Source organism: Erpetoichthys calabaricus, chromosome 7 (genome assembly GCF_900747795.2).
Source record: "Erpetoichthys calabaricus chromosome 7, fErpCal1.3, whole genome shotgun sequence".
Lineage (NCBI taxonomy): Eukaryota > Metazoa > Chordata > Cladistia > Polypteriformes > Polypteridae > Erpetoichthys > Erpetoichthys calabaricus.
The window spans coordinates 80,530,258-80,545,881 of record NC_041400.2 but is presented as its reverse complement, the minus strand read 5'-3'; the positions used below and the strand labels follow the sequence as shown (position 1 = coordinate 80,545,881).

Here is a 15,624-nt window from a genome sequence, read left to right as displayed (position 1 = left end):
CTGTCCCCTCAAAATAACTAAACACACAGCCATTAATGTCTAAACTGCTGGCAACAAAAGTGAGTACACCCCTAAGTGAAAAATGTCCAAATTGTGCCCATTTAGCCATTTTCCCTCCCCGGTGTAATGTGAATCGTTAGTGTTACAAGGTCTCAGATGTGAATGGGCAGCAGGTGTGTTAAATTTGGAAGTTCAACATGGCACCTCATGGCAAAGAACTCTCTGAGGATCTGAAAAAAAGAATTGTTGCTGTACATAAAGATGGCCTAGGCTATAAGAAGATTGCCAACACCCTGAAATTGAGCTGCAGCATGGTGGCCAAGACCATACAGCGGTTTAACAGGACAGATTCCACTCAGAACAGGCCTCGCCATGGTCGACCAAAGAAGCTGAATGCACGTGCTCAGCGTCATATCTAGAGGTTGTCTTTTGAAAATAGATGTATGAGTGCTGCCAACATTGCTGCAGAGGTTGAAGGGGTGGGGGTGTCAGCCTGTCAGTGCTCGGACCATACGCCGCACACTGCATCAAATTGGTCTGCATGGCTGTCGTCCCAGAAGGAAGCCTCTTCTAAAGATGATGCACAAGAAAGCCCGCAAACAGTTTCCTGAAGGCAAGCAGACTAAGGACATGGATTACTGGAACCATGTCCTGTGGTCTGATGAGACCAAGATAAACTTACTTAGTTCAGACTGTGTCCAGCGTGTGTTGCGGCAACCAGGTGAAGAGTACAAAGACAAGTGTGTCTTGCCTACAGTCAAGCATGGTTGTGGGAGTGTCATGGTTTGGGGCTACATGAGTGCTGCCGGCACTGGGGAGCTACAGTTCATTGAGGGAACCATGAATGCCAATATATACTGTGACATACTGATGCAGAGCATGATCCCTTCCCTTCGGAAACTGGGCCGCAGGTCAGTATTCCAACATGATAACGACTCCAAACACACCTCCAAGACGACCACTGCCTTGCTAAAGAAACTGAGGGTAAAGGTGCTGGACTGGCCAAGCGTGTCTCCAGACCTAAACTCTATTGAGCATCTGTGGAGCATCCTCAAACGGCAGGTGGAGGAGCGCAAAGTCTCTAACATCCACCAGCTCCGTGATATTGTCATGGAGGAGTGGAGTGGAAGAGAATTCCAGTGGCAACCTATGAAGCTCTAGTGAACTCCATGCCCAATAGAGTTAAGGCAGTGCTGGAAAATAATGGTGGCCACAAAAATATTGACACTTTGGGCACAGTTTGAACATTTTTCACTTGGGGTGTACTCACTTTTGTTGCCAGCAGTTTAGACATTAATGGCTGTGTGTTGAGTTGTTTCGAGGGCACAGCAAATTTACACTGTTATACAAGCTGTACACTGACTGATACATTGTATCAAAGTGTCATATCTTCAGTGTTGTCCCATGAAAAGATATAATAAAATATTTACAAAAATTTAAGGGGTGTACTCACTTTTGTGAGATACTGTATATCGTTATTTGGAATACATACATTTCATGCGTGTTCCGTTTCTACAATGATCTGTGTAAATGTAGGATAACAGGAAATGTGAGGCAAGAAATGATGAACACATACCTGAAAAAGAAAATTTTTCTATATTATAGTAATAATGACTCTAAGTGTATAACGTGTGAAGACTTTAGTCCAAATTTCAAATAAACATGCACTTTTATTCAAGAATTTAACCAAAGAAAAAAAAAAAATCATTTAATTTACATGTTGCTGTCAATGAGTTAAAAACCCAAGCTCAAATGTCAATCGACAGAAAGTCGGTATACAGTATCTAATTGGATGGTGCAGAGGAAAGAGCTGCTGCCTTATAACCAAAAGGTTGCAGTTTGATTCTACATGTTCTTCATTTTCAGTAATGAGCTGCTATTATTACTATAATAAAATAAAAACATTAATTTGATTTGAGTCTGTAACACCTGGTATAAATTTTGGCTACTTGTAAAAAGTTAGTTCTTTTTTTATTATTCAGTTTCAGTTTTATTCTGTCAGCGACATTCACATGGTACAACGAACTTGTCTCTCCCTCTCTTGAGTTAATGGCGTTTATCTCCATTCTTTTCATAAGAGCAGCGATGACCACAGTTGGTGCTGTGGTTGATGCCTGGTCAGAACTATTTGTTGTACTAGCAATCAAAGATACGATGCTCCGTGACCGCTTTCAGAGTATCATGAGACATTTGCGCTTTGACAACAAAGACACCCGTGCAGAAAGTGTGAAAAACAACAGTTTTGGCATAAAGTTTTGGATTGCAGCAGATTTGGAGACAAAGTACATGTGCAGTGCCACTCCATATTTAGGAAACAATCCCCAATGTCTCACAGGAGAAAGACTTTCCGAGACTGTAGTCGTAAAGCTTATGGAGCTGTTTCTGGACAAAGCCAGAATCATAACAACAGACAACTTTTCCCTGTCGCTTTTGCTGGTTAATAGACTGCTGCACCGCAACACAACTCTGCTTGACACCATAAATAAAGTGGGACTTCCACCTACAGCTAAAGTCACTAGTGTCTGTCTGTCTGCATTCCCAGTACCATGCACCATAACGGGGAGACTGAGCAAGATCTTAAAACAAACAACATTCAAATGACAATTCATGTTCAAATAATATAGCATTTTCATGCATGGATGTGTGTGTGTGCATGTATGAGAGAATCAGAGACAGATTTGATGTCATTCAAGTGATTACGGGAATATAAAATAAGCACTTTTGCAAAGTTATAACAAAATAGGTGTGCTTTTATTCAAGAATAAAACTGAATTTAAAAAAATTCAAGTGACAACAAGAGGACATGATTCACCAGCATTTGTGCATCTGCTTATATTCTTTCAGTGATCTCTTTTACAGTTAGCAAAAATGTACACCGGGTGTTAAGACTCAAATCAAATGTATGTTTTTACTATGTAATAGTACAGTAATCCCCCGCTGTATCGCGGTTCAGCTATCGCACCCCCGCTATATCATGGAAAAATTCAATAAGTACATCCTACCTGTAGTGTACTTTGCAGCCAATTCCTAACAAAGCATATGGTTTTCAGCAGACAAAGAGTTTCGTGTTACAGCACCCAGATGATTTCTTACAAAGCCCGTTATTGGCTGAAAGAGGAGACTCAACCAATCAGAGCGGATTTTATTCTCTTGGGCTCTGATTAGCTGCTGCTAACGTGGTGTAATCTCGCAAGAACAGCGAGCATGGGTCCCCGACGAATTGCGTATCGCGTACCTTGAGCAAACTTTTGTGAACTTTTCATTTTGTTTTAAGCCCTACGATGGCTCCCAAGCGTCCTGCATCTTGTAAGCCTTCTGGTAGCAGTGAGCCTAAGCACCAGAGGAAGACCATGACCATACAGGAGAAGGTAAAACTGATGATGATGATTATTATGTTACTCATATCTTTATCCTGACACCCGTGTATCATGTGTATCCAAAGTGTGTTTTAAAAAGTTTACATGTGTTTAAAGCGTGTGGGAGGGTTATCTTAAGGCTTAAACTATAAAAAAATGTGGTCTTTCTATATCACGGATTTTCACCTATCGCGGGTGGGTCTGGAACGTAACTTCTGTGATAGGCGGAGGATCACTGTAATAATAATAGCAGTCCACTACCCAAAATGGGAAGAACCCGAGTTCGTACCACTAACCTCTTGATTATGAGGCTGCAGTTCTTACCTCTACATCAGCCAAGCAGACGTGTCATCTCACTGTCAATTGATAGTTTGGCTTCAGTTTTTACACATTTATAGTAATAAAAGTGCACTTGTTTTGTTATACCTTTTGTGAAAGTGTTGTTTTGATGTTTGAACTTCAGTCTTCACACTTTATACACTTCAGCATTTTGTCAATTATTACTAAAACAAACAAAAAAAAAAATCTGTTTTAGTTATGTATTCAACATTTCTTGCCTTGCGATATATTATTTACCCTATATAACTCCAGGCACCTCGTACCCAGCTAAACAGACTTGAGCTGGGAGATCTTCAATTGTGTCGGTGGGGGATGGGGATAGCAGGCTGCTTGCAGCCACTGCTGATTGACATATTTGGAAAACAAAGATGGTGATGAAGAGGTGCGAAGGAATTTAAGGTGGCTCGACATTACAACTTTTTTTTGTAGGCTTCAGGGATTCCAGTGTTAACCAGGTCTGACAGGTAGCAAGCTTTTGTTTGTGATGAACCATCTTCATTCAAAATGTCTCTTAAAAACCCTATTAGACATATAAATGTGTGTTTTGTGTGTAGAGAGCACATTGTACAATTAAATATAAGCATAACCTGATGCAAGGGGAATCCTTTCTGTAGCATCAGATTATACAGTGACATTCATTGGCATCAATGGACAAATGGTATACATGAATGATATGTGTATCACATGTGTTGTGTGTGTGATTTCCATTGTTCAGCGTTACAACAATAGTGTAGAAGTCAATGTAATCTATATTCATGAAAATGTGAACTGCAGAATATGCATTTGAAATAAACAGTGCTTTACACTCCATCAAAAGAAATGCTGATAATGAAGAGTCACAAAAGAGACAGTTTTCAGTACTCAAAGCACCCAAATCAAAAAATCTGTCTAACAACACTAATAGATGCACAGATGAGGCTGAACAACATCCATCTTCTAACTACACGTTTAAATGAAGTACTGAAGAAATTTAACATTACTGTATAATTGGCAATGCAAACAGGCCATGACAAAATAGCTGCAGTGTTTTAACTTGTACAGTGATCCCTCGCTATATCGCGCTTCGCCTTTCGCGGCTTCACTCTATTGCGGATTTTATATGTAAGCATATTTAAATATATATCGCAGATTTTTTGCTGGTTCGCGGATTTCTGCGGACAATGGGTCTCTTAATTTCTGGTACATGCTTCCTCAGTTGGTTTGCCCAGTTGATTTCATACAAGGGACGCTATTGGCAGATGGCTGAGAAGCTACCCAACTTACTTTTCTCTCTCTCTCTTGCGCTGACTTTCTCTGATCCTGACGTAGGGGGATTGAGCAGGGGGGCTGTTCGCACACCTAGACGATACGGACACTTGTCTAAAAATGCTGAAAGATTATCTTCATGTTGCTACCTTCTGTGCAGCTGCTTCGTGAAGCGACATGCTGCACGGTGCTTCGCATTCTTAAAAGCTCGAAGGGCACGTATTGATTTTTGATTGTTTGTTTTTCTCTGTCTATTTCTCTCTCTCTCTCTCTCTCTCTCCCTGCTCCTGAAGGAGGGGGTGAGAGCTGCCACCTTCAACAGCTTTGTACTGGCGGTGCTTTGCATACTTAAAAGCCAAACAGCCCTATTGATTTGTTTGCTTTCCTCTCTCTTTCTGACAGTCTGTGCTCCTGATGCGCACTCCTTTGAAGAGGAAGATATGTTTGCATTCTTTTAATTGTGAGACAGAACTGTCATCTCTGTCTTGTCATGGAGCACAGTTTAAACGTTTGAAAAAGAGACAAATGTTTGTTTGCAGTGTTTGAATAACGTTCCTGTCTCTCTACAACCTCCTGTGTTTCTGCGCAAATCTGTGACCCAAGCATGACAATATAAAAATAACCATATAAACATATGGTTTCTACTTCGCGGATTTTCTTATTTCGCGGGTGGCTCTGGAACGCAACCCCCGCGATGGATGAGGGATTACTGTATATCCATAGACCACAATGCTTATCTAATCTCTGTTTGAGTTATGTCATATAGTGATGCAGTAGTTAAAATGACAGAAAGATAATGTAGCAGACAGAAGTACTTCTCAAATGTGTGGAGCCCAGTAACTGCTTTAGTCTACGTATGTGTCTCCACTGTCACAGCGCTCATTACAATATGCAAACTAGTTTTATGCTTCAGTTACCTTGTGATACTGAGCTCCTACATGGATAACTGCAATTTTAGCTGTTTATCTTCTCTCAGCATCAATTCATTTGCTGAGTATCTTTTGCTTTCTGCTTGAAACTCCTGCAGTGGTTTAAAACTGATACGGACTGGAAAAATTGGGGGTGAGTGTTTTAGGTAGAAGCCCTGTGGGTGTAGACTTTGCAGTACAGGATTTCACCACTATTCACTACACACTTAACAGTTTGTCTTCAGTGGTGTATTCTCATTTGAGAATTCTGTCTACCCCCGTGAGACCAGAGCAGGCGAATGACATTGGGCAAAGTTGTCTTCATTACAGGGTGGTTTTGTACTTAGAAAGATACCTCTATTGGAATAATAACCAAAGCATGTTTAGTTGCAAGAGGCTTTGAACAGTTAAACATATAGATAGAAACTTTATTAATCCCAAGGGGAAATTAACATATGAGAACTTCCTAGAGACATGTGCATCACAGTCTCTAAAATTGCTTTTGCCATTTTATTTTGTCAAAAACAATAAATTGAGAAGTCAAGCAAAATGATTCTACTACATCAAAAACAATGGAAACTGAACTCCATGAACATAAAGTCTGCATTTTGGCAAGGAGTACTTCTTCTTACCAGTTTTTTTTCCCTCCTCTTCCTGAAGCAAAATATGTAGGTAAGCTGTGAAAGCTTAAGAAATGGTATATGCTTCACTGTATTGGTATAACAAAGGGAATGACATAATGTACAGCACAGGAAGCAGTGTGTTGCGAGTTGAGAGTGCTATATTTTAGTGGTTAATCCAAGATAGAACTTTCAGTGGAGTGCTTGCATGCCAACTCTTAGTTTAATACTATTTCTACTGAAGTATATTCTACTACTTCTATTGAAGAATGTTTTGCATTGATAGGAGGTTAAAGCTGATAAGCTTCATCCCCATGTGGATGATTTCATTTGAGGAGATTCTTCTGATTTTGTGGATAATGTGATACCCCAAATACAAGAAGTGTTTCAATTTGGTCATGAGGAGGCAGTCCAGTTCTCTTATGTAAAGCTTACAAAGGGTAAATAAGGTTGTGAGAAAACTTAAAGCAAACCAGGCGATTCAGAAATTCCAGATTCTCTGAAATCATGACACATTGAAACTAGTTTTGTTTAGTGATGCATCAGTTGGAAATTTGCCAGATATATGAACTGTAGGTGGATATTTCATTGTAATAATGGGTTAAGATGGAAGATTTTCTCCTCTTTTTTTGGCAGTCAAAGAAAATACATAGGGTGGTTCATAGCACCTTAGAATAGGGGATTAGAATAGGGTGTTGGGTGCATTTGTGCAGGTGCGTTGGTTTAGTAATTTAGTAATTCATTCAGTCGGAATCAATTGACTTTTATTATTCTTGTTAACCTTTTGCTGAGTATTTCTAGGATTCTGCCTAGTTGACAGCTTGCTTCATCGATATTTCATTTGTGCTGCTTTTGTTTCCTAGGCAATGGGTATCTACAGCACTTTATCAAAACAAACGGGACATACTTTGAAGATTACGGAGAACACAGCCACTGACCAAAACGTCATAATGGAGAAGATGCAGCAACAGACTGATACTTCAAATCCAGGTCACCCACAATGCAGCTAAAATGCAAGCCCAGCAATCCAAGCTCTGCCTTTTGAGAATCCCATCATTTTTTTATACCATTTACGATATGTGATACTAGCAAATCATTAAAACCAAAAACTAAATGACAAAATTGTTGCTCCATAAGGATTGTTCCACTGACGGCATTCATTTATAGATCTCATTCAGAACCTAAACTGGAATATTTTCACCAGTTTCATATTGATCAGGTTCATTCTAGGTTTTCCCTGATTAATTTTTAATTCAATTTTTCAATTTATGTAAAATCATCTTCATTTTGATAACATTTTCAGAAACATTTGAAATACATATTGTCGTAATATGTATGTAAAGTTCCTTGTAAAATAAAATTCTAGCAGTTTCTTAGTTTTGACATTTTGATTTTAAAAAAATGTTTGAAGTATGCAATAAATGTGGTTCGTTATGCTTACTGAAGAACCTCAGCCTCGAAAGGAATTTCAAATAGTGTGCCTAATATGTTGGGTTAATGTAGTATTTCAGCATCTTTGTCCTAGTTATCCTCTTCATTGGTTGTTTTTTATTACAACCAAGATTGTTGTAATGAATTAAATACAATATCTTCCCCATTAATTACAACAACACCTATCTTTAGAAAGAATTAAAATTATTCTGTCGTACCACTGATTGACTACTGTGCTCAAACTGATTCTGAAACATATATCCTGACCTTGCTGGCAGTGAACCTTGATTCAATGTGGTTTTGCAAGAGGTGCATAACCTTAGCCTGTCTAGTCTAATTAATGGCCCAGAGGATTAAAAATCTCCATGACATTTGTTTCAACTTAAAGTCCAATAGGTCTTCATGTCTATTTATCATAATCTTTTCAGTGTTCAGTTGATTTATAGAAATTCCTAAATGGTTCAGGTATCTCAAGGAGTTAAAAACATTTAAAATTTTAAGTTTTCTTTCAGTCTAGAAATTAATAGATATTAAACACACAACATTTTCACTTTCCAGTTTAATAAACCTAGAAACCTGTTTCCAAAAACTATATACTGTTTATACTGTAGCATCAAGTGTAGGGCAGAGCCCAACTGTAGATGATGGTGACAATGCATCGTCAAACCCACTCACATACAGTATCTCACAAAATTAAGTACACCCCTTACATTTTTGTAAATAACTTGTTATATCTTTTCATGGGACAACACTGAAGATGTGACACTTTGATACAATGTAGTCAGTGTACAGCTTGTATAATAGCGTAAATTTGCTGTCCTCTCAAAATAACTCAACACACAGCCATTGATGTCTAAACCGCTGGCAACAAAGTGGGTACACCCCTAAGAGAAAAATTTCCAAATTGTGCCCAAAGTGTACAATGACAAACATACCTGCAAGAAACTAATTTAGAGTCACCACTTGGAGATCTTAGAAGAATCAGTACTCGGACAAATGCAAATTTGAAAAGAGAATGGTAAATAAATCTCTGAAACCCAATCCTTCTCCTCTCCTTGAGGTGAGCTGGTGTAAATTATAAATTAAGGATACATTTTTAAATGGGAGTGTTTGTATTCAAATTTTCATTTATTACTTTTGGTGTATTTGTTTAATAAGCATGGTTGATTAAATCAAACAATACTGCACAAGCAAAAATCAACAGAACATGACTCTAACACTCTTAGTTTTAATACTATCTCTACTTTGGTATCTTCTACTGCTTCTAGTGAAGAAGTCAGTAGCCTGAAACTAAAGGGTTTTTGACGTTTTTCTTAGTAGCCACTGAGCATGTGTGCTTTATATTGGAGGTTAAAGCTGCTATGTTTCATTCCCAGTAATGAAATATTTCTTGCAATTCTCAAAGTCTGAATTATTTAACTTGAAATTCTCCTTTTAATAGTGAATACGATGATGCTTCACTTTAGGAGTCAACATTCTGGGTACCCAGCTTTCCCAGACAATCTTTTTGAATAATGGATTTAGGTTATTTTTAACTAATCTAGTGTCTGATACGTCACATATTGTCATTCCTCAATTTCACATTATTTACTCCAAGGTTGCAACATTTTTGCTTGCCAGTCAAATCTCGAGAGAAAACCCACCATGATGGAATCCTGTATCCCAATTTTTGATTGTGCATGTGAAGGGGACTGGTCCCCTTAAATGAAAACAAACACAAAAATATTTCTTCCCAGCTTGACTTACTCAATGCAATCTATGACATTCAAGTAAAAGGTATCACAGCTACAGTTCAGAAAAATTATAAAAAATCAAAAACAAGACATACTGAGATTAATAAAGGATCACCCCCACAATGCCAATATTTTGTTGAACCACCTTTTGCTTTACTGACAGCGTTGAGTCTGTTGGGATACTTCTCTATCAGCTTTGCACATCTAGACTGAGCAATATTTGCCCACTCTTCTTTACAGAACTGTTCAAGTTCGGTCAAATTGGATGGTGAGCATTGGTGGACTGCTATCTTCAAATCTTTTCACAGATTTTCAATGGTATTTAGGTCTGGGCTCTAAATGGGCCACATGAGGACATTCACTTTTTTTCTCCTTCAGCCACTGTGTAGTCAATTTTGCTGTGTGCTTCGGGTCGTTGTCATGTTGAAAGGTAAACATTCTGCCCATCTTCAACTTTCTGGCAGAGGGTAGCAGGTTTCCTCAAGAATTTGATGGTATTTTGCCCATCCATTTTTCCTTCTACCCTAACAAGATCCCCAGGTCCTGCGGCAGAGAAACACCCCGACAACAGGATGCTGCCACCTCCATACTTTACTGTAGATATGGTGTGGATGGTGAGCTGCATTGGATTTTCACTAGGTGTACCATTTTGTATTGAGGCCAAATAGTTTGATTTTGGTCTCATCTGACCATAAGACCTTTTTCCACTTGGCATCAGAATCTGCAAAGTGCATTCTGACAAAGCTCAAACGAGCTGATATTTAAGAATAAGGGGGATGTGCAGGACTGCAGTAACTACAGGGAAATAAAATTGATGAGCCACAGCATGAAGTTATGGGAAAGAGTAGTGGAGTAGTGGAAGCTAGGTTAAGAAGTGAGCTGATTAGTGAGCAGCAGTATGGATTTTGATGGAGAAGTTTAGAGAAGGCCAGAAGGAGTTGCATTGCGTCTTTGTGGACCTGGAGAAAGCATATGACAGGGTGCCTCGAGAGGAGCTGTGGTATTGTATGAGGGAGTCGGGAGTGGCAGAGAAGTATGTAAGAGTTGTACAGGATATGTACGAGGGAAGTGTGACAGTGGTGAGGTCTGCGGTAGGAACATTCAAGTTGGAGGTGGGATTAAATCAGGGATCGGCTCTGAGCCTGAGGTGGAGATATGCTCTAGAGAGGAGAGGAATGAAGGTCAGTAGGAACAAGACAGAATACATGTGTGTAAATGAGAGGGAGGTCAGTGGAATGGTGGGGATGCGAGGAGTAGAGATGGTAAAGGTGGATGAGTTTAAATACTTGGGATCAACAGTAGAGAGTAATGGGATTGTGGAAGAGAGGTGAAAAAGAGAGTGCAGGCAGGATGGAATGGGTGGAGAAGAGTGTCAGGAGTAATTTGTGACAGACGGATATCAGCAGGAGTGAAAGGGAAGGTCTACAGGACGGTAGTGAGACCAGCTATGTTATATGGGTTGGAGATGGTGGCACTGACCAGAAAGCAGGAGACAGAGCTGGAGGTAGCAGAGTTAAAGATGCTAAGATTTGCACTGGGTGTTACAAGGATGGATAGGATTAGAAATGAGTACATTAGAGGGTCAGCTCAAGTTGGACGGTTTGGAGAGAAAGTCAGAGAGGCGAGATTGCGTTGGTTTGGACATGTGCAGAGGACAGATGCTGGGTATATTGGGAGAAGGATGCTAAGGATAGAGCTGCCAGGGAAGAGGAAAAGGGGAGGCCTAACCGAAGGTTTATGGATGTGGTGAGAGAAGACATGCAGGTGATGGGTTCTTGCAGAACAAGATGCAGAGGAAACAAAGATATGGAAGAGGATGATCCGCTGTGGCAACCCCTAATGGGAGCAGCCGAAAAAAGAAGAATTGTTTTCACTTTAATGGATCAACAGGGCATTCACTTATACTTCACTGCATCACAATGCGTTACAAGGCTGAAAAACACTGAATGTGACATGTAGTGCTATAGCTTATCTCTTAGAGAATTGTCTGATCAGTGAAGTTCTTTAATGAATGTACTGTTTAAATGTTGCAGCAGTGTTTTCAACTAAATACAACTGTAGAATTCTTAGTTATTCAATACTCCTATGAAACAGAATGTGTTACAAGGCTAAACAACAATGAGTGTAACATGTGGTGGTACAGTTTGTCTATCACTTACAAAATGATCTAAACAGTAAAGTTATTGTGAAAGTATTATTTATGTTACAGTTGTGTTTCTCACTTTAATGCAGCTATAGAACTTTGATATATTCAGTACTTCAATGAAGTACAATGCAATGAGAAACGTTTCATTTGAAATATAGTGCTGCAGCTTCTGTAAAGTGATATTCAGAAACTATTATTAATATATTACAGCAGTGTTTTCACCTAACTGTATCAGCAGAGCATTCAGCTGTACTTGAATGTATCACAAATCTATAAAACCCCAAATGTGACGTTTAGTGCTATAGCTTGTGTATCACTTAGAAAATTAACTAACCACTAAAGTTCTGTTATGAATGTACTTTTTGTATGATTAATTGTGAGGTCCCATTCCAGTATCGGAAGAGATAACTTGAATGATAAAACAAGAATGATACATACTAAATAAATGTCACCTGGAGTGTTAGTTTGTTCAATTTGAAAGCTGCATTAGTAGCTGCAACAAGAATATTATGAGCATGTATAAGACTTTATTTTAATTCTGAGATTGACAGGCTATCTCTAATATTTACAGGTATCTCAGTTCAGGGCTTGGGGGCCTGTAGCCAACTCCAACAATAGTGGGGCAGTAGTTATTTTTTGATTGATCACAATACTTGAATCCCACTTGTCAGTTCTTATTTAAAGACATGTAATTAGAATGATTGATAGATGCTGTAACTATACAGTGGCCTAGAATAAGTTAACACGTGTACAAATGGCGGGCGGCACGGTGGCGCAGTGGGTAGCGCTGCTGCCTCGCAGTTGGGAGACCTGGGGACCTGGGTTCGCTTCCCGGGTCCTCCCTGCGTGGAGTTTGCATGTTCTCCCCGTGTCTGCATGGGTTTCCTCCGGGCGCTCCGGTTTCCTCCCACAGTCCAAAGACATGCAGGTTAGGTGGATTGGTGATTCTAAATTGGCCCTAGTGTGTGCTTGGTGTGTGGGTGTGTTTGTGTGTGTCCTGCGGTGGGTTGGCACCCTGCCCGGGATTGATTCCTGCCTTGTGCCCTGTGTTGGCTGGGATTGGCTCCAGCAGACCCCCGTGACCCTGTGTTCGGATTCAGCGGGTTGGAAAATGGATGGATGGATGGATGTGTACAAATGTGCCCACCACTTGACTGGCATCTCCTACAGTGTTGGTACCTTAAAACGACACGATACAGCTTGAGTTGTAGGTAAAGAAACATTTCAAATGGACTGAGTATCCCCCTCCCAAGTACAATAAATGTTTTGGAACAGGTATGCTACTTCTTCAAATTCCTAAACCATATTTAAGTAAGATGTCTGTAACTACTCTTTCTGATTGTATTTTTTTACTTTTTTACATTTAAAGTCTATATAGAGACCTTTACCCACAAGGACACTTGAAGCTACGAAAGAAAATAAGTCACATGCTATTAGCTGAATAAGACTGCAATCTGTAATCACTGATTAGTATCAAAACATTCATTTTTAAAATTTGCTATCCTTCCTGTTTTAATTTTAATATATTTAAAGTATTTCCCTTTGAGAGTTTTTGTCACAAAGCTTGTTAATAAAACATTTAAATGCTTACCTTACCAGCATTTCCTCCCTCAGAAAGCCGGCTTTATTCTTCCTTCATAATGAAAACTGAAATATCCCTGCAGTCAGATTTAATATAAAAATATAATGCTGTTACTAGTGTAATGTTATTAACTGATTAATTTTAATTCACAAAATCAGGTTTTTTTTTTATTATACTTTGTAATTAGTATGTTATTTAGAAACAGAAATTCACTTTGACCTCTACTGTTACCTTCCCCTTCATGTTTTGTTATGTGTTTTAGTTAGGCAATATACTTAAAACATGTGAGAGACAGACAGTATTTTGTTTATCACTTGGGCATTTTTAATGTAATTAACATGGGTGGGGGATTACACCACCTGGAAATTTTGTTGTTTTTGGAAGTTCTTCATTTTTGTTTTCTATTTCACACTGCACCTACAAATGAAAAGAAGTAAACAAGTAAACATCATATACTATATCTTCTTAACTATTAACATACATTTAAAATTAAGAAACCAGCAGAAAACCTTGACATCTGCTCAGTGAAATGAAGTTTCCGGTATAATTCTTACAATATTGTTGCTTCCATACAGTTTTATGCAGTTTTCTTATTGTTTCTGAAAAACAAAACAAAATTCATTAATGCTAGGAAACTGCTGACATAACCCATTCAATTATCTTATCTGGCTGTTTGGGGGAAAAAGCAGGGGATCTGTTTAAACAACCACAAGTGTTCAAAATTCTCTATTTTCACACACAGATCCAGGAAATTCCTAATTCATTAGGGTTTACTTATTCATACATATTAGGATGAAGTGGTCTTATGTGGGTCAATAAGATTTACATAAACGTCCCTCCTAATGGAACATGAATACTGAGATGTGTAAAATATCTGTGGCCATCAAATGTTTTTCACTTTACTTATTTGGCTGACACCTTCATCCAAGGCAACTTACAACATTTATGATAGAGTTGTTTACATTCCTTTAGGTTTTCCAGTTGGAGCACAGCAAGTCAAGTGACTTGCTCAAGGTCACATAGTGTCAGTAACATTATTTGAACCAACAGCCTCAAGGTTTGAAGTCTAAAGCCTTAACCAGTACACCACACAGCCAGCTTGCTTTCCCGTTTTTTTTTTCTGCATGAAGGAAAAGTGATTGTTAGTAGTGGTCTTAGTTCTATTACTACCATCTTTCACAAAAATATGTTTTTGCACATTGTATGCATTTGAAATTCTTCATAGCAAATAAAAAAATGCAAAACAACAATAATTTATGTAAGCATAAAGCTGTATTTTTACAGATCAGAAGTGTTTCCCAAAGCCTGTTTTTTAATAAACGAGCAGCACATTCTGTCTGGGAACTAAAATCTGATTACATTGTTTCTGTTGATAGTGGAAAACAGCAACTGTCAAGAAGAGGACACATTTTATGCTCGGTCTCCTTGTTGCCACCAGTGGAGACTAATTCATTTTTGTAGAGTCTTTCCATTTCTCAAAAATTGTGTAAATAGCTGTGTTTGTTTGATAGTTAATATGGAACATATCAACAATTTTCAAAATGATTTGTGCATCTGTACCAACACTTGAAAAATGTATACACCTCATATGATATGTCATTTTTAACCAGTGCTGAAATATTTTCTAACAAATATCTGTTTTATTATTAATGTTCAAACCTATATTACTGGCTGATTTAGTAGCAATGAGCGAATCACCCCATTGGATAAACAGGAAAAGGCTGTAGGATTCTTGTTCTGTTTGTTCTGTTTTATATGGCCTGTTTTTTATGTTTTCATTACATTAATACATGGTTCACAAAACATTACAATGATCATCATTACAATGATCATCACAAAACATGTATTTTTTAGCATAATTGGTTTTTGTTTTCAGTTTATTTTTACTTAGCACACTGATTACATACACACGGTACTGTACATTGTTAAAACAAAAAAGTTAACAATATTTATTAGGAACACAAAACACAGTACAATATAACAACAAATCCTCATGATCATAATATGCACACACCAATAAAGCTTCAAATTGTAATAATATAATTGTAGCTTCGTTTATCCAAAATTACCAAAGTTCTGCAGGTTTTAGTTTGCTTCATAGGATGATTCAGGCAATAGTGTGACAAGTGCTCACATAATTCCACAGACGAAATATCTTTGTTTTTAAAAGTTTTAGTAAAATTTCAAAGCAAAACAGTTCACAGAAAAATAGTAAAAAAAATTGATATTAAAGAAAAGAAAAGTTCTGTTTAAGGCTTATGTAT

The 15,624-nt window shown here is 38.3% G+C and overlaps 1 protein-coding gene across 2 annotated transcripts in view; it reads left to right on the top strand.

Annotated features, from left to right (window-relative positions):
• The window catches only part of stoml2 (stomatin (EPB72)-like 2), a 143,431-nt gene extending 135,587 nt beyond the window's left edge, over positions 1-7,844 (top strand). For both annotated transcript variants that reach the window (XM_051930144.1, XM_051930145.1), the window contains exon 10: positions 7,332-7,844. In XM_051930144.1, the coding sequence (XP_051786104.1) occupies positions 7,332-7,478 (147 nt within the window). In that variant the 3' untranslated portion in view covers positions 7,479-7,844. The remainder of the gene's footprint in view (positions 1-7,331) is intronic.
• The last annotated feature ends 7,780 nt before the right edge of the window (positions 7,845-15,624 follow it).